This window comes from Artemia sp. Qi Xiang Cuo, chromosome 10, assembly GCF_049724085.1.
Source record: "Artemia sp. Qi Xiang Cuo chromosome 10, ASM4972408v1, whole genome shotgun sequence".
In the NCBI taxonomy this organism is placed as follows: Eukaryota; Metazoa; Arthropoda; class Branchiopoda; order Anostraca; family Artemiidae; genus Artemia; species Artemia sp. Qi Xiang Cuo.
The window spans coordinates 23,399,918-23,423,072 of NC_142803.1; the positions used below are offsets into that span (position 1 = coordinate 23,399,918).

The window sequence follows — 23,155 nt, forward strand, 5'->3', positions numbered from 1 at the left end:
GTACATTAGGAGAAATATTTCCCCTACCCCTTCATCCATTTTTTCCTACATTTTCCACTGAACCCAGAATCTCCGTCACAGCCCTTCCAAAAAGAATCTTAAATACTGAAAGGGTATTATTTGCGCAAATTGCTAATGATGCTTAATAAATAGAGGGGGTGCTACGATTTCGATTAACCGTCACAAGCACTAAACGCCATAGCATCTAAAAGGAAAATCCGTCTGAACAACTAACCATAATAACATCTAAAAAAATTTCTAAGTTTAAATAATCGTAATAAGTATATGATAGTTTAGAAATAAATTTCGGCTATATATTTGCACATCAGGGGGGTGGGGTGAAGCATAGAATATATTAAATACGTAACCTAACTTAACCAAAGTACCTTTTTTCCCCTGAACTCCAAAAAACTAAAGTTTTAAAATTTTAGATGTTATAACGGTTAGTGGTTCTGACGGACTTTTTGTCGATGTTATGACAGATATTGTAGCGGTTCTGACGTTAGTGTTCCTGACGGTCAGATGTTATGACGCCTTCCCTAAATAGAGGATGGGTGTATGTTTTTTCTTCTCCTACGGACCAGAATACTTATTTGGAATCATTTTTTTAAGTAAAGAGGTTGCTTCCACCTCAGGAAAAATTTACAACATACATCGGGAAAATTACTCCAATTGACAATAAAAATTAACGATTTCAACTTCTATAGTAATAAGAATTTTGATGAGAAATAATGGAAAAAATTAACTTTAAGTTTAATCTTAACATTGAAAAAAACCTTACAAGGAGAGTGTACACTTTTTGGTAAGTTTAAATCGGTGAGTTTCGGTAAGTTTACTTTTTGTTTAAGTTTCACTTGTAGTCTTTTTGACGTAACACCTTTAAATTAGGTGTGGTTTTCTTAGACCATACTGCCGTTCTAAGACGAACAAATAAAATTTCAAATGGGATTAAATCCATTGATTTAGACAGTGAAAAAACAGGTACGAAAGTCCAGATATTTCGATCACATATACAGCGACCGTCTTCAGTAGACTTTTTCGGTTCTACTGAAGACGGTGGCTGTATATCGAAATATCTGGACTTTCGTACCTGTTTTTTCACTGTCTAAATGAATAGATTTATCCCCATTTGAAAGTTTATTTGTTCACTTGTAGTCCGTATTTGGTTTTGTGTTTGGATATTGGTTTTGGTTTTGAGCCTTCTCAAAATGAAGACTATTTGCGAAACGGGGTATTGTGAAAGATTTTTTTTTTTTATTTCTTGAAAATAGTTTCTTTTTGGGAAATTAAATTCACTCGTTTCCTACTTAGTATGTTAGGATGAATATTAATAAATGAAAAATAAATAAGAATTGTGACCATTTATTGGATGAAAGCAAAAATCCAATATTTACGAATTTAGACGCAGGTTTATCAATAGATTTATCTCCAACCTTATCTAGGTCTATCTCAATCAAACTTAATAGGAAGCATGTCTCCTAATTGTGCCTTTTGGGTGCCTAGATCCTAACTATGCCTTTTCAATTTCGATCGAAAAAAAAAACAAAAAAAAACTAAGCAACACATTCATTCAAGTTAAAATCAGATTTTGTAAGTATAGGGAAGTATGCCAGTATTTACCAATTAACATAATTTTCAATGTCGATAATAAAATATCCTTTCCAGTTTCAGCCCTCCTCCATGTTTCATCTTTCTCCTTGCCACTTTCACCGTAATAAAAGCAGTTCTGTGACTAAACTTTTTCAAATTCTCTAAAACATAGATAGTATCCTTGCTGCTTTGCGCCTGTCCCTTTAAAACGCTAGCAATCCCATGTTCGGCTACTTTAGATTGGTTGACAGGAAATGCAATAAAGCAATTTCAGAGCTCGCAAGGAACTAATGTTATCAGCAACATATACTGTCAACGGTAAAATAGGGCCACGCCATAAAAAAAGGTAGAAAGAATGTTCAAGCCAGTGGCGGATTCAAGGAGGAGGCGAGGGGGACCCCCTAAGGTAGTCTAAAGTAGTGTAATTTACTTAATTAACTCAAGATTGCGTTAATTAAACTTGCTCCTAACGCGTTTATTGGATGAAACTTTTTTGGTCCCCCCTCCTCTAAAAAAATCCTGGATCCGCCCCTGGCTCAAGCAAAAATTGATGAATTAGGGGTGCATCTTGTTGCGAGGAAATTTGTATTATCTTAGTTATACACCCCAAAAATGGCAGGTGATCTTGATGGAACCAACGCCATCAAATTCAACCATTCTGATATAGTGGTGCCAGTTGGAGCGGATGGCAGGGGGCGTGTGGCCCTCCCTGATTTTTGACCTTCCCTTGGGGGTGTTTTTTGACAATATTGAACAGGAGGCGACAACTTTGCCTCCCTAGATATTTTGGCCCTGCTCCTAAAGTCCGAGACTTTACGCCACAGGCTCTCATCCCCTATCAAAAAAAATAAAATATGAGCTTCAAATTTTTCCAAAAAGGATTGTCACGCAAATACGTTTAATTGTTTTTTATAGTTTGTTGTTTTTTTTCCAAAAACAACGGAAAGTAAAGAAAAGAAAATCAAAGAAAATTAAAGACTGGCAATAAACAAAAGACAACCAAAAATAAAGTCATAATAGAATTCACTGTGAATGAATAAACGAGACCAAAAACAAACAGAAATTACGATGAATAATCAAGTTAAGGCTACAATGACCAGTAATTACGACAAACAAAAGTACGACTAACTAAAGGACAGCCTTCTAAAGAGCTGAGCACCATTTGCACCTTGCCAAAAACAGTTTTATCTCGAGTGGTTTTTATTTGTCAAAAAATCAGTGACAACAACAAAAACAGCAAAAAAAATACCATAAAAACCAAGACCAGAGGCGACGCTATAGCGTTGCCTATAGTAAAGGCTATAAGCCTACAATACTTTCTATTTATTTATTCAAATTTTGCTTCGCAGAGGCACTTTATATGGAAGGGGTGGCCGTAAAAACTTTGGAGGGGGCTCATTCGATTGGAAATAAGAATTCTAGTTACCTTGCTAAGAGCCAAAAGTAACCAGAGTGCAACTAGCCCCTTTCCCCCAAATGCATCCGATAAAATTTTGAAATGGCCATTTTGTTAAAAATAGTTCAAAAACTAGATAACAAAAACTCCAGTGTCGACACAACCTCCCAAAGCCTGGGTGCAGGTGTTGTAAGCTATGTCATGGGGGCATATAAGGTTTTTATTGAAGTTATAATCATATAAACATCAGGGGGGTCCGTTCTATCGGAAATCAGAAGTTTTAGTTCCCTTTTAAGAGTCAAAAGTGATCAGAAGGCATTTAGACTCCCCCACGACCGCTTTTTCCCAAATACACCTGATCGAAATTTTGGGATAGTCATATTGGTTTGTTTGCTATGTATGAATTGCGTGGGAAAGGCAAGCACGATATTTTAAAATTATATTACCGGCATATGTTGAGCAGTGAACAGGGTTGCCACCGTCAGTAAAATTTTACTAGATCTAGTAAAAAAAACAAAATCTAGTAAATTTAGAGGATCTAGTAAATTTCCCGAAATCTAGTAAAAAGTCATAATCAGTAGTAAACAAAACTTTTGTTATTTTCCATGAATCCAGGGGGAAAAATTAGGGTCCATTTATTACAAAATCTGATTTCGATTACGTTAGATATTATGGCTACTATTACTCTTATTCTGGCGATTTCGCATCAACCCTAACGCTTAAAAATCTCTACTTTTCTCTCGACTTCTTCTTGATACTCGCTTTGAAAGGCAAACTATTTAAAATCAGGACTGGTATGCCGGCTTAATTTGTTTTCAGAAAATTTTCCCATACTCTCAGAACAGCTGCTATGCTTGTTAGTTGGCTCTAACCCTTTTTAAAGACGCTGCTGGAAACTAACTTTTTCCATACTTGCTCAATCTTTTTCTGACTCTGATGCATTCCATATTCAACTGCTGGAGTAGTATAAGCTCTCTTTATTGTGGGTGATCAAAATTAAAAACCGGAATAGGCTAAATGTCTCGAGTGTTTCGTCCCTGATGAAAACGAAGCAACTTGTTCTCAGGTCGTCAAGTGGAGTACATGACAAAGTGATCTCCCGCGATTTGACTCGGGCTCAAGGGGCTAACAACTGACCATCGCAGGTGTCCCTTCCTTCGTGCCTCCGGCTATGCCTCCGTGCCTCCGGCATGGAGGCACGTGCCGCCGTGCCTCCGGCACACCTGAAACAGCGTGTTCCTGGAAGCGAAGGAGCACAGTTTATTCTTTGGCTTATGGAAAACGTACGGCGCGTTTTTTACAACGGCAGACTTTCTCCTCTTGAGAGGTTATCTTTACTTGGTCGTGTTGTTTACTGCGTTTAACATTGGAGATCCTGGGTCCTTAAAAGTGGACATAATGCTTTGAACGAGAATTTTATTACCACAAACCCTTACCATTGCCTAGAGAAAAATATGCATTCCCTGGTGCTTCTAATTCGTCGATTCAAACGGCTTGGGCTCGAACGTCTTTTCAAACTCTCCGACATGAAAAGCCAACCGTTTCAAGATTTTTTTAGGAAGATGCGGTCTCAAACCAGCACTTACAGTACTGTAATAAACTTTTCGTTCCTCCAACTTCTACATCGAATTCGTCGATATGAAAGTATAACGGATTTTGAAGCTCAATATTCTAATGAACAGTTGTCCTTGCCCAAGGCCAAGCAAGTTAGATCCATTGGTGTTGTGTCTGTCAGTTCCAATTTTTCTTTGCCCGGGACGATGAAATCAAGCTCAAGCTAGGGCAAGCTCGTATTGAAAGCCAGCGAATAATGAAAGCCTTGATACCCAACGACGTACTTTCTGCTTTCGGTCACCAAGTACCGAATGTTCGTCTTTCTGTACTTCACGACAGTGACTCAGACGATGACTCAGAGGAAAATACTCCGTCTGATAAGGAGGGAAAGGCTTCCGCGACTGACACTGAATTGGGCTCGGAAAGTGACGGCATCTTTGAAGATTTGCCAGTGATTGCTCACTGTGTGAAACACCAAGTTGAGAAAAATTGGGTTAGTGAGCCTGTGACGAGCATGAAGAATTCTAGGTTTTGTCTTGTCAAGGCTTCTGACGGCTCCATAACACCAATAAAAAATCCACGCTGTTGTGGCTTCTGAGGGAAAGCTCTGAGAAGCTGAGTGGTGACCGATTAAAACGGGTGATGGTCCAGGACCGACGAGTAGGACTACGTGAGTCACCACAAACCAATGCAGAGGTCGCTGTGAAATCGGAATTGCGTATCGGTGAATGGTGCGTTTACAGGCCGGTTGGCAGGGGAAAGAGAGTATTAGTTGGGCGGGTCATACAGTTTGGCTACTTGTCTGGGCGAAGATGCCACTCTGTTGACACGCAGAATATGGCGATTCCGTTCCCTGACGACATAGGAATTCTGTGCCAGTGGTTCAGACTGAATGCCGATCTCACATTAACTGCCGCATTGGTGGACCAGGGTTACTGTGACTCCAACCTGTATATCATGCATTCAGCAGAACTCGTTTCTATGGAAATTGGCACCAACATTGTCTATGTTTTTGACTCAGACGTCTTCACAAAGCTGAATTCATTTATCCAGAAGAAAGGGCTCCACTTTTTTGATGTCTCGTCAGCATCGCAATCATCATGTTAAAAATGGCACCTAAACCCAAAACTGACCTCAAGACCATAACCACCACCATTGCCATGTTCTGTGTGTCAACAGAAGGAATTTTGTTTAACATTTTTCAGAGGTAGTTGTTATTATTTTTTTCCCTCCCTCCTCCTCTCCACTCGGTGATATTTTAATACAAAAACATATAAATCTTACAACTTTATACATTATCATATCACCTAAACTTCCAAAAAAAAAAATTTATTATATACCAGTCAATGTATTAGTGGACATGAAGGCATACTACCATTTAACTTTTTCTTGCCAAATACCTATCGCTCCCCCCATTCCAGGGTGTCCTTCCCCCTCTATGAGACGCTTTTCCAGTGGCATTTTTACTTCAAGTTCCTAAAATTTATATCCTTCAATTTTAACTAACGTGAATTTAAATTTTAAAAGTGGTCTTCCAAAAAATTTATTCTTACACCTTAAAGGATTTTTAACACAAAAAAAAAACTATATTCTACTCCAGTTACTCGGTGCCCACCGTCCAAAATAAACCCATTCTTGTGTTGGCACTTTTTTCCTTCTTTTTTTTCCTTTTTTCAGCCCTTTTTACGAACAACCTTAATCAACAAAAAACCAAAAATAACCTTAATACCGACGTGCATGAGGGCACAGCACTGAACAGAATCTTGAACCATGTCTCCTACGGACGAGGAGGCCACCCACGGCGGGGCTGGTCCTTCCAGCTCAACTGTGTGTGCCCCTCGTCCCCCAGTCACTTGAGTTCTTGACATAATTTTATGAGTTTCGATTACATTCCGAGATCTAGGACAGTGGAAGCGATGAATACCATCGGAAAACTTGTTATGCTCAGTAGAAGACTTAGTAGTAGAAGACTTTGTGTTTATACTTGTGCTAACCGAGCTTAGTTTGATTTACTGAAGCTCATTTGTCTAGTTTCTTAGGGTTGTCATTTGAGGTGTGATTATCGAGATGATTACTGAAACGTACATATAAATATCTGAGAAACTAGTTATTTTTTTTAGTTGGTTGCTTTACTTAGCGCTTTTTACTAATAACTCGGTAGTAACAGTTTTTCTGACTGTTGCTTTACAGTTTTCTCTCCAAATACCTAAAGGCCTGGGCTCAATACCAAGAAAGTTGGATTCTAAGTACATTCGTGAAAAAGGGATCTGTGTTTCTTCCGGATTCTTTCGTGTCAAAGCAGCAGATTCCTTTTTTTTTTAGTACAATTAAGAATCCGAGATCCAACGGTGCGTCTTGGCACAGCCACTAAACAGAAAAGCAGGTATGATAAAAGGGAATAGGACATGTGAAAACGTGATAAAGGGCAACTTTTACCGCAGGCCAAGCCATTTTGAATAGGGATGCGAAGCGTGACGTCAATTCTTGGGCGGGAAATTCAAATAACGATGAAACGTGGATGTATAGACACTTTTTTTCGGAACTGTGGCGAATTGTCTTGGCCTAAAATATTTGTCGTAGATCCTACTAATCCACCAGAACGTTTTCACGTCGAAATAATACTAGGAATATTGACAATCAGTTGTTAGTTGCAACTAGAGACCACGTTTCACGGTACTTTGAATTTCGCACCTTGCTTTTTACGTCATCACCGTGCAGCCCTATGTTGTATAACTTAAAAACCGTGTTCCGGGATTTTATTTTTGAGCTGGTGGCAACGCTGCATGTGTAATAGGAAAAAGTGACACCATCAGTGCCATCGTACGGTTACCTAGTTTTTGCATGGATATCAACAACTTGCAGTCCTCCGTTCTTCTTCTTTAGGTACATATCAGTTGTTTTCAGTCTTGGGGGTTCTTTTCCTTGCCAAATAAACCCGTAAAGGTGCTGAAATATTCGACATATACCGAATAACAGGCAAGCTGTATATATTTACATATTGCGCCCTTTGGAATATGCCTCCGGCGTGCCTCCGGAGGCATGCCTCCGGCGTGCCTCCGTGCCTCATGCCTCCAGGTGTCCCTCAAAATGCCCAGTTGTTACCCCTCGCTCGGGCTGTCAAGAAATGGAAACAAGTAGATTCCTTCAGTCAGAATTCGACACTAGTGGATACTTTAAATTCTGATGAGGCCGAGGACGATTAAAGCCTTTTGAAGTGCGACTTTTTTTTTATTTTGAATACATATTTTTCTTCCTACTTTTCAATTTGCCTGGCCTGAAGACTATTGACACAATGTTTTTTTTTTAACTAATTATTGTGTGTTATATAAGTTTTCTTTTTCTTGGCAACCCTAGTCCAATTTGAGGTACACTTGTTAATTTTCATATTTTTAAAACTAAACCGGTAGCCGATTACGTCATTTCCGTTTTGAAGTGACATAGATTGTATTGGTTTTTGATTCCCTTGAATACGAACGAGAGAGAATCCGGAAAAAAACAGTTCAAAAAAATCCTAAATTAATTGCTTTAAAATTCGCCAGAAATCTTTGTAAGCAGCTTATCCCTTATTTAAAGACCAGCCCAATTAGTGTTTTAAAAGTGGCCTATTTACTCTTAAAAGTGTAAAATTGAAGGGTTTAGGTTTCAAACCTTAGAACAGAAACTGGGGGACAAATTTCAAACGTCGTCACTTTCAAACATACCTCAGATTCGAAGCACTCCATCGCATGAATTGCTTCGTGAATATGAGGTGTAGCTGTTTTTCTTCGTTGATTGTTTTTTAATTTTTCAATATATCTGAATTCTATGACCTGAAGACCATTGATAAATTTAAAGCCGGGCTTCACCATCAGGATTTCTAGAACCTATGATTCCAGACTATTGTTTGACGTCTTGGACATACTGCATCTGGAATATGAAGCCTATCCAGTCGTACATCCAAATAATAAAAAAAAATGATTTTTGAACTTAAGGGTTTCTGGAATTTTCAATCATACTATGAAAACGAAAGAAAAGAGAAAAAGAGAAAAAAAAAGAAAAAAAGATTGTGGAAATCCTATTAATCATCCTCGCATAATAAAAATGGATTGTTGATGGTGCGCGTGCAGCGGCAGCGGCACGCGAAATTTTTTTTTAGCATTTAGTAAAAACAGATACGATTTAGTAAATTTTTCCTCTCAGATTTAGTAAATTCTTCCAGGCCAGGGTGGCAACCCTGGCAGTGAAGATAATGTTGACCCACTGTTAACAAACTTTTTGGGGCCCACTTAGTAGGTAATGCATAACGTTTTGTATATTTGTGTAAAATAAACTAATCTAGATCTAATCTTTACCATATGCATCTTCATTCACTTTTACCGTCTTAAAATTATGACATATAAAAATTAAAGTCGAAGCTATAGTTTGTTCTTTGTTTAAATGACTGAGTGATGTTAAGAATAAAAGCTTGTACATTGGTGTGTGTTTGTAGTATAACCGTTGAACTTATCATCAAAAGGTACTTAGGCCTGAAATCTATATGGGAAATCTTTTGAAATAAGAAAATAATATGGCGTGTAAATATGGAAGATTTTACTTTAAGACAGTGTATTTTTGTATACTAATTCTTATTTTTGTTATTGCATCTTTATATGAGCGTCTACTTTCTGCAAAAACGGAAAATAAAAAACAGAATTATTGAATATTTTAAATGTTTATTCAACTAAAGAGATCATTATTCGTAAAAACAGGAAACTGATATTACTACAAAAGCCCAGTTTTTTATTTATCTTTTTTTATCAACTATAATTAGGCCAACTTAGATTTTTCAGTTTTTAAGCTATTAAATTCATTTACTTTGTAAATTCTTTTAATCTTGTAAATCCTAAGAAGATGAAAAATATTTCACAATTTCATGAAATTTTCAATGGCTTTTTAATTAGACCAACTCAGATTCTCCAGAATAAAGTCATTATATTCATTCATTCAAATTACTAGAATGCTTTTTTTTAATCTTCTAGGTTTTGAGAAGATATTAAATATATCCCAACGTCATGAAATTTCAATTATGACTTTTTGCTTAATCCTTTTTTTTTAAGTATCTCGTCTTGTTTCATAAACCACTCAGTTCCTCTTTTTCCTTTTATTAAATAAAAAAAGTTTTTTAAACTGAAAGTAAGGAGCAACATTAAAACTTAAAACGGACAGAAATTATTCCGTATATGAAAGGGGCCACCCTCTCCTCAACGCCTCGCTCTTTATGCTAAAGTTGTCAGACAGAGTCAAACTTTAGCGTAAAGAGCGAGGCGTTGACGAGAGGACGGCCCTTTTCATATACGGAATAATTTCTGTTCGTTTTAAGTTTTAATGTCGCTCCTTACTTTCAGTTTAAAAAACTTGTTTTTTTATTTAATTTTTGATTGTTTTTTAGTTAATGCAGCTTTTATTTTGGCTCACCGTCATTGAATAAGTAAACAAAATTTGCATGAACATTTTACTTTTCTTTTGCTAAATGGCTGTCTCTAAATTTGGTTCTGACGTGATTTACAAATTAACTTACGGAACGAACATCTATATTCGTATATTTTTCTTCTGGCAAAAATACAAAGTTTCAGATTTTTGCAGATATGAGCTTGAAACCTATGTAATAGGGTTTTCTGATACGCTGAATCGGACGGTGTTATTTTCATTAAAATTCTTTCACTTGTAGGGGATGTTTCCCCCCTCTTTAAAAATCAGGTAAATTTTCTCAGGCTCATAGCCTTTGATGAGTAATACTAAACTTAATAAAATTTATATATTTAGAATCAGTATTATAAGCCCATTTTTTTTATACATTTATTGACATCAAAATTTCGTTTTTAAAAGGTTCGATTACTATTGAACCGTATCGCTTGTTTTTGTTATTGTTTTTTTTTATTACGTATATGTTATTACGTATATGAGGGGATTCTCCCCTTAGTCAATACCACGCTCTTTACGTTAAAAGTAAAAAAAAAATTTAATTCACAAACCCCTGAATCACAAAGGCCGTTTAATTAGAAAAGATAGTTCTTTTGAAAGCACTAAAAAAAACTGTAGCGTAAAGAGCGAGGTATTGACTTGGGGGGGGGCCCCCTCATATACGTAACAATTTCTTTTCTTTTTAAGTTTTTATGTGGTTCCTTCCTTTCAGTTGAAAAAACTTGTTTTTTTTTTAATTTAATTTCTGATTGTTTTTTAAATCATGCTTCGAAATCCGGCACCCCCTTCATAGAAATGTCCCTTACTCCAAAAAACATCCTCCACGGAAAGATTCTCCCAAGTAACCCACTCCTCCAGCCCCCCCCACCATAAAAAAATCCTTCCTGAAAATGTCTGTATACTTCCCAATAACCAATACAATATGTAAGCAATGGGCAAAGTTCATAACTTGCAGCCCTTAACCTGGGAACTGTGGGGGATGTGTGGGGTCATCCTAAAAGACATATTTATTAGCTTTTCGACTATTTTGAACAAAATGGCTATCTCGAAATTTGAATTGGATGACTTTGAGAAAAAAAATTAGCGTGGGAATGGGCCTAGTTGCCCTCAATTTTTTTGTCATTTGAAAGGGGCACTAAAACTTTGAGTTTCTTTTCCATTGAGCCCTACTGCTATATTCTATGACCATTGGGTCATTACGATTACCCCTGGGGAAAAGAAAAAAACAAAAAATAAACAAATAAACATGCATCCGTGATCTTTCTTCTGACAAAAAATGGAAAATTCCACATTTTTGTAGATAGGAGCTTGAAACATCTACAGTAGGGTTCTCTGATACGCTGAATATGATGGTGTGACTTTCATTAAGGTTCTATAGCTTTTAGGGGGTCTTTCCCCCTTTTTTCGAAAATCATTCTTAGGCGCGTAACTTTTGATGGGTAATATTAAACTTGATGAAACTTATATATTTGAAATCAGAATTAAAATTTGATTCTTTTGATGTATCTATTGGTATCAAAATTCCGTTTTTTAGAGTTTCGGTTACCATTGAGCCGGGTCGCTCCTTACTTACAGTTCGTTACCACGAACTGTTTGATAAAGATGATGCACAGCATCTGAAACACCATGGGGTTGCATGGGGGCTACATCGATATTCGGTTTTCCCTTTACATAGTTTCTTCATCAGGCATTATGAATATATTAAACCTTCGTTTGAAAGTCCCGACAGATGACTCTGGTGGAATAATTCCTTCAACTTGCATAGACAGATGAGCTGAGCCGAACAAAGGTTCACTTTCAAAGGCACATAGCCCGTTCAAACGCATGGGGAAACCCTTAAAAACTGATCGGTACCGCTTTTCCCATACTACCGATCAGTTTTGGGGCTAGGAATTTTCTATAGTTTCCCAAATGGTACCGATCAGTTTATCATGCGTCGTCAAGCTAAAATGAGCAAGTATTTTTTAAAGGGGAAAATGTCAACTGTTAAGCATTCAAAACTTTGAGATTTGGTGGTTCTTATCCAGAACCATCAGTTTTTTATTCAACACAAGTAATGCTTTGTATAAAACTGACACGAGAGAGGAAGATACTTTGAAAGAAATACTGGGCTTGGACACGGGCGCCCATATGGGGGGAGGGGAGAGGCTCCAGCCCCCCCTGGCTGAATAATGCTACCTTACATTTTATGTTTTTGTATTGAGACTTCTATTATACAGTATTGGAAGTGCCGATTAGCCCAGCTATGCCCCCCCCCTAAAATTCAGCTTATGGGCTTGGAGACTTGGCACGTGAAGTGTATATTATCTGTGCGTTTTAGGAAATATTTTGCACCTATCGTTTGAACAATTTTCCCCTCTTACCGTTTGATTTATTATCATCGGTTTTCCCAAGCATCTGAACGGACCAATTACTGACGATACCTTGGGTCTCTATGCAGTGAGAAATTATGAGTAGCGGGTTTTTTTCCGACGCTAAGTTGAAGTTTTTGCACAGCAATTCCTTACAGATTCTCTATTAAACATTTTCTTTGGAGATACTTTCGACTGATTAACCTCTGCTTGAACATCGTGTATTATGTACTACATGTGTATATTTACAAACATTGTAGGTTCAAGACTGAATTATCAGGGGGTAACAGCATATTATATGGTCAAAATAACAATTTAAGTTCGTCTATTAAATTTTTATTTTATATTTAATCTCTTGATTTTATGTTCAGTTTCAGAAATAAATATTTTAAATTTTAAAAATATTGATTTTATAATTATTGTTAATTTTATATTTAATTTAATATAATGTGACATCACCCACAACTATAACGTTTTAATATTATCTGATTATATTGACGAATGGGTTCACTTTTGAAACAGCTATGCCGATGTAGAGAAAATTTCCGCCTCAAAGCTTATATCTTAGTTAGTGTTTTTTATTTTAAAGAACCAAGCACATCAAAATGGAAATCTTTTATCCCCCTGAGTCCATTTTACGTATATTCATACCTGAAAACCACTATTTTCTAAGTTATTTCTTTTGGCTATTTAAAATTATGGAGTTTCTAGGGCAGTGTCACTTTTGTCAGTATTGCTACGTAGTAAAATTCCAGCCCAATAATAAAAACTTGCTAGTTAAATTCTACGCCGATATTTTCAGTACAAATTAAAAATAGAACCATAGCTGATTTTAAAAGTCAACTACACCTTCAAAAAAAGCTACATCTTCTTAGACTGTTTTGTTAGGCAGCTCAATAGCGCTGCCTAGCGAAGAGCATAGTGGGCTCTATGTATTATTCTATTATTTTCCACAAACGCCCTTCGCATGGAAGGATTTTCTTGGAAACTACGGAGGGGGCTCGTTCAATTAGAAATCGAAATTTCTAGTTACCTTTTTAAGTGTAAAAACTGACTGGAGAATAACTAGCCTCCCTCCCACGCCCCTTGTTCTTGCCATTCTCCGAAGACATGCAATCAAAATTTTCAGATAGCCATTTTGTTCAGTGTAGTTGAAAGTTCCAATAACTATAACTCTGGAAATGGTATGTCCCTCCCCCCTACAACACTTGGGGTAAGGACTGAAAGTAGGAAAATTTGTCCTTTGTTTACATTTAGGATTTTTTATTGAGAAAGGGGGGTATGTTTCATCCCGGGTCTCCAAAAAGCCGAAGAGTATTAAGGTGAAGCTTTTAGGCAATGTTAACGGGATGTTGAACTAAACCCATTATGTGCATTCAGGTTGTCAAAAGGATAAATCAGCAATATCCATGGAACGGCTTAGGTATTAAGTTGAATTTTTAGGTCATGTTGAAGGTGATGTTGAAGTAACTAAAAGACACCATGTGCATACTGCTGCTGCTTCAACTAATACTATCACTACTACTACTGCTACTACTGCTGCTATTGCTACTAGTGATGCTACTACTACTACTACTACTACTACTACTACTACCACTACTGTTACTACTACTACTGCTACTACTACTACTACTTCTACTACTAATACTACTGTACTACTACTAACACTACTACTACTACTACTACTACTACTACTACTACTACTACTAATACTACTACTATTACTGCTGCTACTACTTAGAAACCCGTCTTCACGCAAGAAAAATAACAGAGCACTACAAATCAAGCCAAAACAAAAACTACTAATACTGCTTCTACAGTACTACTACTACTACTGCTGAGGCTAAGGGCATTAAGGTGAAGCTTTCAGGGAATGTTGAGCGAGTTGCTCAGCTAAATCAAAACACACTATGAGTGAATACTTGCGACTAGCATAAAGAGCGAGGATTTAGAAAGGGACAGCCCCCCTAATGTACGGAACAATTTTGGTTCGTTTTCATTTTTAATGTTGCTCCTTACTAGTTGAAGAAAAATATTTTTAATTTAGTTTACGACTGATTTTTAAATCATGCTAGAAAATCCCCTTCCTCCCCCTCCTTCATGTTAAGTTTCTCTTAGAAAATTTTCCCTGGGACTTTTCCTTTCACAGAAAATTCTCCCCTTGTAAAATCCCTCCCCCATAGAAAATTCACCCTCTCCCCCTATCTGTATATTTTCCAACAACAAATACTACATGTAAGCCTTGGATGAATTAAATAAAAAACAAAACAAGTTTTTTCAACTGAAAGTAAAGAACGACATTAAAACTTAAAACGAACAAAAATTATTCCGTATATGAAAGGAGCTGTCCCCTCCTCAACGCCTCGATCTTTACGCTAAAGTTTTATTGTTAAAAAATAGAGTTTCGAGAAAGTCAAACTTTAGAGTAAAGAGCGTGGCGTTGAGGAGGGGACAGCCCCTGTCAGATACAGAATACTTTCTGTTCGTTTTAAGTTTTAATGTCGTTCCTTACTTTCAGTTAAAAAAAACTTGTTTTTTTATATTTAATTTTCGAACGTTTTTGAATTAATGCAGGTTTTGGTTCACCGTACATAAATAATTAAAACAAAATTTGCATATTAATTTTACTTTTATTTGGTTAAATGGCTTTCTCGAAACTTGTTTAATTTTATTTACGAACGTTTTTATTAGTAATAAATACACTTAACTTACGAATTAACTTACGTAACGAACTTCTATATTCATATATTTTTAATAGGTATGTAAGGGGGTTTGCCCCTAGTCAATACCTCGCTCTTTAATCTAAAGTTCAAATTTTGTTCCGATTCTTTAAAAATGACCTGTTAATCACAAAGGCCGTTATTTAGAATAAATAGCTCTTATGAAAGTACTAAAAAAATTTGGCTTAAAGATTGAGGCATTGACTAGGGGGTGAACCAAATCATATACGTAATATTTTCTGTCCGTTTTAAGTTTTGATCTTGCTCCTTACTTTCAGTTGAAAAACTTGTTTTTTTATGTTTAATTTCTGATCCTTTTTTAAACAACGCTGGGAAATCCGACACCCCCTTCATAGCAATGTTCCTACTCCTATAAAAACGTCCTTCATGGAAAGATCCTCCCACATAACCCCCGACCCACCCACCCTCCCCCACTACCACAAAAAATCCCCCCTGAAAACGTCTGTATATTTCCCAATAGCCAATAATATATGTTAACATTGGGTAAAGTTCATAACTTTCAGCCCTCCTCCCAGGGACTTCGGGGGATAAAGTCATCCTAAAGGACATAGTTATCATATTTTTGACCATGCTGAACAAAATGGCTATCTCAAAATTTTGATCGGGTGACTTTGGGTAAACAATGAGCGTGGGAGGGGGCCTTGTTGCCCTTCTTTTTTTTGGTCGCTTAAAAAGGGCACTAGAACTTTTAATCTCCGTTCCAATGAGACCTCACACGATATTCTAGGACCATTGGGTTGATACGATCACCCCTGGGAAAAAAAAACAAAAACAAATAAACACACATCCATGATCTTTCTTCTGGCAAAAAAATGCAAAATTCCACATTTTTGTAGATATGAGCTTGAAACTTCTACAGTAGGGTTCTCTGATACGCTGAATATGATGGTGTGATTTTCATTAAGGTTCTATAACTTTTAGGGGGCCTTTCCCCCTTTTTTTGAAAATTAGTCAAATTTTCTTAGGCACGTAACTTTTGATAGGTAGGACTAAACTTGATGAAATTTATTTATTTAAAATCAGCATTAAAATCTGATCCTTTTGATGTATCTATTGGAATCCAAAACCCGTTTTCTAGAGCTTTGGTTACCATTGAGCCAGGTCACTCCTTACTTACAGATCGTTATCACGTACTGTTTGACTGTGTAACTTATGTGATCTTTCTTCGGAAAAAAAAAGTTGAAAATTCCACATTTTTATAGATAGGAACTTGGAACCTGTACAGTAGGATTCTCTGATATGCTGAATCCTATGGTGTGTGATTTTTGCTAAGGTCGCTTGTGTTTTTGTCATCCCCTATTTTTCCAAAATCAGGCAAATGTACTCAGGTTTGTAGATTTTGATGAGTTGCAATAAAAAATATCGGTTTTATATACTTTGGATAAGCATAGAAAGTAAAATATTTTTACCAATCAATTAGAATCAAAATTTTGTTTTTTGGAGTTTCGGCTACTTTGGGTCGAAACGCTCCTTACTTACAATTCGTTACTACGAACTGTCTGATACACATAGATAAAGTAATGAATGAACATTTGACTCATTAAAATCCATAACACCTTTAGTGAGACTTAAAAATATATCAAGGGATTTATACATTCCCCTATAAATTTTTTTGATAAATATATTCAAACATATCCTGTTGACCCTTAAATTATGTCTGCAGGATTGAAACAATTAGAGGAGGCTCATTTTACTGGAGAAATCTCAACCGACTAATGACAGTATCACATGTTTTTGTTTTAATTTCAATTCATTGTTGTACTAGATCTAAGTATAGCTCGTTTATCAATATTAACTTAAAAATCAAAGTTTTTCCCAGGGAAGCAAAGAGCGAAGTTGAAACTTAAAACCAACAAAAATTATTAATTCACAGCCTATCTAACATTTTTCAATAAAACTAATGCAAATAAATCAACTGGTGATATTTCTCTATGTTTGTAACATTACAGAAAACTAGCGCTTTACTGAAAACACAAAGCAATATAGGAGTTTTGGTACGGTACAAGTAAACTTTTTAAGGACACTTTAAACAGTATAAAAGTAAAGTATTTTTAGATTACTATTTTATCTATTTTTTTCGTTTAATTTGGCAGCACTTCTGCACAATGAGCTCATTTCAGTGATTGACTGTCGTTTTGGATCTGAAAAGGATATTTCATGATTATTTTGTACACAAATTCGAAGTGAAGAAATCTTATGACTATTATGACTACACCCTTGCGTTGCCTATAGTAAAGGCCATGCGGCTCCAGTGTTTTATTATTTATTCATTTATTTATTATTATTTATTTTTCCCAGAGGCATTTTATATGGAAGGGGTCGTTGCATTAACTTCGGAGGGGGCTCATTCGATTGAAAATTGGGAGTTTTAGTTCTTTTTTAAAGAATCAAAAATAATCAGAGGGCGACTAGCTCCCCCAAGCTCTTTTTTTCCCAAAAACATCCAATAAAAATTTTGAAATAGCCATTTTCTTAAAAATAGTTCAAAGATCATTATAACAAAAACTCCGGTGTCGACACAGCCCCGGAAATTGTTAAAAATAGTTCAAAGATCATATAACACAAACTCTGGTGTCGACACAACACACAAGGGATGCTTGTATAAACTTCAAAGAGGGCTCATTTGATTGGACATTAAAAGTTCTAGTTCACTTTTTAAGAGTCAAAAGAGATCGGACTCGGAGGGCAACTACCACCCCCCCCCCACACCCTGTTTTCCCCAAATTCATCAGATAAAATATTAAGGTAGCCATTTTGTTAAAAATAATTCAAATATCATACAACAAAAACCCCAGGGTCAACACAACCCCCCAGGGGTTGGGGGCAGGCCTTGTAAGTTATGCCCTGGGGATAACTATGGTTCTTATAGAAGGGATGCTCGTATAAACTTCAGAGAGGGCTCTTCGGATAGGAAATTCAAATTTCTAGTTCTCTTTTTCAGAGTCAAAAGAGAACGGAGGGCAACTAACCTCCCCCCCCCCACGCCCTCTTTTCCCCAAATGCATCATATAAAAAATTTGAGATAGACATTTTTTTAAAAATAGATCAAACATTGTGTAAGAAAAATGTCAGGATCGACACAACCTCCCAGGGCCCATGGGGAAGCGTTGTAAGTTATATCCTGTGGGGAAATAGGGCTCTTATAGAAGGGATGCTCTTATACATTTCAGAGAGGGCTCATTTGATTGGAAATTAAAGCTTTGGTTCACTTTCTCAGAGTCAAAACAGATTGGAGGGCAACTAGCCTCCTCCCCCTACGCTCTTTTTTCCAAATACATCAAAGAAAAATTTTTACATAGCAATATTGTTAAAAATAGTTCAAAGATCATATAACAAATGCTCCTGTGTCGACACAACCAACTGGGGTCCGGGAGCAGGCGTTTTCAGTTATGCCCTGGGAGCATTTAAGGTTCTTATGGAATGGATGCTCGTATAAACTTCACAGAGGAATCATTTGATTGGTAATTGAAAGCTCCAGTTCACTTTTTAAGAGTTAAAAGTGATTGGAGGGACACTACCCCCCCCCTCCCGCAAACCCCCCTCCCGACCCCCCCCCCCTTTCCCCAAATGCATCAGATAAAAATTTTGAGATAGACATTTTGTTAAAAAAAGTTCAAAGGTCAGATAACAAAACTCCGATGACGACACAACTACCCAGGGCCCTGGGGTAATCGTTGTAAGTTATGCCCTTGGGGCATATAAGGCTCTTGTGAAAGGGATGCTCGTATAAACTTCAGAGAGGGCTCATTTGATTGGAAATTGAGAATTCTATTTTACTTTTTAAGAGTCCGGGGTTGACACAACCCCAAAGGGCCCGGGGGCAGGCGTTGTAAGCTATCCATGGGGGAAACTATGGCTCTTATAGAAGGGATGCTCCTATAAACTTCAGAGAGGGCTCATTTGATTGGGAGTTAAAAATTCTAGTTCAATTTTCAGAGCCAAAAGAGATCGGAGGGCAACCCCCCCCCCCCACGCCCTTTTTCTCTAAATGCATTTGATAAAATTTTGAGATATATGTTTTGTTAAAAATAGAACAAAGTACATATAAGAAAAACGCCAGCATCGACACAACCTCCCAGGGCCCGGGGCAAGTGTTGTAAGTTATGCCCTGGGGGAAAATATGGTTCTTATAGAAGGGATGCTCGTATAAACTTCAGAGAGGGCTCATTTGATTGGAATTAAGAGTTCTAGTTTACTTTTTCAGAGTCAAAAGTGATTGGAGGGTAACTATCCCCCTCCCATGCCCTTTTCTCAAATATATAAAATAAAAATTTTGAGATAATCATTTTGGTAAAAATAGTTCAAAGGTAAGATAACAAAACTCCGATATCGACACAGCCAACAAGGGCCCGGGAACAGGCGTTTTAAGTTATGCCCTGGGATATATAAGGTTCTTATAGCAGGGATGCTCGTATAAACCTTAGAGAGGGTTCATTTAATTGGGAATTGAAAGTTCTAGTTCACTTTTTAAGAGTCAAAAGTGATCAGAGGGCAGACAGCCCCCTCCGCCTTTTTCCTCCCCAAATTTTGAGATAGATATATTTTTAAAAGTAGTCCAAGTCTGTCGGTGTTGACACAGCCCCCAGTTCCCGGGGTAGGAGTTGTAATTTGTTCCCGGGGGCATATATGGTTGTTATGGAAGGGATGCTCGCATAAACTTCAAAGCGGGCTCATTTGATTGGAAATTGAAAGTTATAGTTCCCTTTTTAAGAGTCAAAAGTCATACGACGGCAGCGATCCCCCCCCCCCAACGCCTATTTCCCAGCATATGCATCAGATAAAAATTTGAAGATAGTTATTTTGCTAAAAATAGTTCAAGGGTCAGATAAAATTTCCTGTGTCAACACAACCCCCCAAGGCACGGGGGTAGGTGTTGTAATTTATGCCCTGGGGACATATATTTTTCTCATGGAAGGGATGCTCGTATAAACTTCATAGAGGGCTTAATTGATGAGAAATTAAAAGTTCTAGTTCACCTTTTAGGAGTCTAAAGTGATCGCAGGACAAGTAGCCCCTCCTACCTCCACGCCTTTTCCATCCGGGGGAATTTTTTAGGTGACTATTTTGTTAAAAATAGTTCAAAGGTCAGATAACAAAAAATCCGGTGTCAAAAAAAAAACCAGGACCCGGGGGTAGGCGTTGTAAGTTATACCCTGGAGGCAGATATGGTGCTTATAGATTGGATGCGTGTATAAGCTTCAGTCAGGGCCCATTCGTTTGAAAATTAAAAGTTCTAGTTCACTTTTTCAGAGTAAAAAGAGATCAAAGGGCAACAAACCCTCCCCACACGACTTTTACCCCAAACCCATTCGATAAAAATTTTGAATTGTCCATTTTGTTAAAAATAGTTCAAGCATCAGATTACGAAACTCCGATGTCGACACAACCCCCTCCCCCAGGGCTGGGGGACAGGCGGTGTAACTTTTACCCTTGGGACATATATAGTTCTTATAGAAGGGATACTCGTATAAACTTCAGAGAGGGCTCATTTGATTGAAAATTGACATTTCTAGCTCACTTTTAAAGGGTCAAAAGAGATCTGAGGGCAATTACTCCCTCCCCACCCCCACACACACCCTTTTTCCTCCAACCCATCCAATTAAAATTATGAGATAGCCATTTTGCTAAAAATAGCTCAAAAATCAGATAATAAAATCTCAGAGGTTGACATAAACCCCCAGAGTCCAGGGGCAAGTGTTTTAAGCTATGACCCGGGGCATATAAGGTTCTTATGTAAGGAGAGGTCGTATAAACTTTGGAAGTGGCTCATTTGATTGGAAATTGAAAGTGCTAGCTACCTTTTTATGAGTCAAAAGGTATCGGAGGGCATCTGCGCCCCCACCACACACACACCTTTTTTCCAAATGCATCTGATATAAATTTAGAGATTGCTAGTTTGTTTGAAGTAGTCCAACGATCACATAACAAAAACTTTGGGGTCAACATAATCCCCCACCCCCAGAATAACTCACGCTGCGGGGTATATAAGGCTCTTATGGAAGAAGTGGTCGTAAAACCTTAACAGGGGACTCAAATGACACACACCCTAGAATTAAATCCGACCCCCTAATATACTGACATTTGCAGCGTAAATGTTATGATAGCTCTATATAGCCTACAGCATGTGAGTGGTTATCTCTTATGTAAAGTTATTTTAGTTTTTTTGTGATTAATTTTTTCTGTTACTAAGTTTTAAACAATAGAAAACTAAAGGTCATAAAGGCAATTTTTGTTTTAGTTGTACACTAAGATTAGTGAAAAGAGGGCCACCACGGGAAGGTTGTGCACAGCCAGCCCCGCCCACCCCTTAGTATTAAACCCGACCCCCAAAAATCCTCCCATTTGCAGCGCAAATGGAAGGATAGCTCTATAGACTGCTTGTGAACGGTTATCTATTGTGTAAAGCTATTTTAGTTCTTGAAATTAATTTTTTTATGTTACTAAGTTTTTTACAATAGAAAACTAAAGGTCATAAGGGCAATAATGTTTTATCAATGTTTTACTGTTAATGTTTTACTGTTAGTGTTACTGTCAATGTTTTACTGTTAATGTTTTATTGTTAATGTTTTAATGTTAATCAATGTTTTACTGTTTTTTTAGTTGTCCATTAAGATTACCGAAAACAGGGCCGCCACGAGAAGGTTGTGCACAGCCAAATCCACCCACCTCTTAGCATTACCCCCCCCCCCCCGCCTTGTGCATTTTCCCCGAAATTTATCCTATCAAAATTTTGAAATAGTGATTTTTTTCAAAATGGTCCAAAACTCGAATTACTAAAGCCTAGGGGTTGAAAAGTCTTCCAATGCCCCCAGTGCAAGGATTGTAACTTTTGTAAGTTGCCTATTATTTGAATATAAGGTTTTTGCGAAAGGGGTGGTCGTTTTGATTTTGAAGGGGGCTCATTTGATTGAAAATTGAAAGTTCTAGTTCCTATTTAAGAGTCATAAGTGATTAATGGGTAACTAGCCCACGCCCCACTGTTTCAAAGGGCATCCGGTCAAAATTTTGAGATTGCCATTTCGTTCAAAAAAGTTCAAAGGTCAAACAACTATGCTTCTGGGTTCGAATTCCCCCTCCCCACACTTCGGGGATATGGTTCTGAGTTACGGAACTTGATTATTGTTACTTTGACACTTTGTTTACTTTAATACCTGGATATAGCGACTTACAACTTCGATTTACAATGCAAGGGCCGTAAGTTATGCATGTTATGCTTATTGTTACTTCGATACCTTGTTTACTTTGATGCTATCTTTACTTTGTTATTTTTTTACTTTGATATTGTATCTTTGAAAGTAGTTTTGATGCTCTGATGAACATTTGTTGCTGAAAAAAAGCTTGATTTTGAAATAAAGGAAGTTTTAAGAACTTGAAACTTTTTGCAATCAAAAACGAAAAAAATTAACTTAAAATAAACTTTCCGAAAAAGTGGTTTTTCAAAGAAAATTAAATGCCATTTTAAACTTAAGGTATACATATATAAATACCTGTTAAAATTCAAGCTCAAAATGACCAGAAAATACTATTAAAAAAAAATTAAACCAAAAACGAACAGAAATTAAATAAACAATCATAGCAAAAAAAATACAAGTAATAATATAAAGGAATAAATAAATCTTAAAGCCAGTAATGCTTGAATTGAATATGCAAATCAAGCTTAAAACGAAGAAAAATATTTTGCTTCTGAAGTAGAAATCAAACTCAAAACGAACAGAAATTGTGGTAAAGTGGTTTTATGGTATTAGGATGATGTTGTAGTTGATACCTTTATTTCTCCCTTTATAGGGGAGAAAACTATTGCCCTTAGGTGAATAGACTTTGAAAGCGTTCCTTAGGCTATGACCTAACTAATGAGGCGTACCAGCTGGGAATATTCGAGGGACTAGATTTAAATTGTAGAGAGGTTGGCTATAATAAAATACTTTTTTCAGTTAACATGCACCAGTACAAGGATTACAGGGTTCGATAATATATATATTCCGCTGGGACTGGTGGTCTCAGGGAGACAACAAGTATCAGAAATCTATAATCATATGTAATGCAATGAGATACTTATACACTTACAATAATCTGACAATATTCCA

The 23,155-nt window shown here is 36.9% G+C and overlaps 1 protein-coding gene across 1 annotated transcript in view; it reads right to left on the reverse strand.

Moving 5' to 3' along the window:
- LOC148947598 (G protein-coupled receptor dmsr-1-like) overlaps positions 1 to 1,704 on the reverse strand; it is a 118,497-nt gene extending 116,793 nt beyond the window's left edge. The window contains exon 1 of the mRNA XM_089096160.1: positions 1,621 to 1,704. Within this exon, the coding sequence (XP_088952286.1) occupies positions 1,621 to 1,630 (10 nt within the window). The 5' untranslated portion in view covers positions 1,631 to 1,704. The remainder of the gene's footprint in view (positions 1 to 1,620) is intronic.
- Positions 1,705 to 23,155: the final 21,451 nt, after the last annotated feature.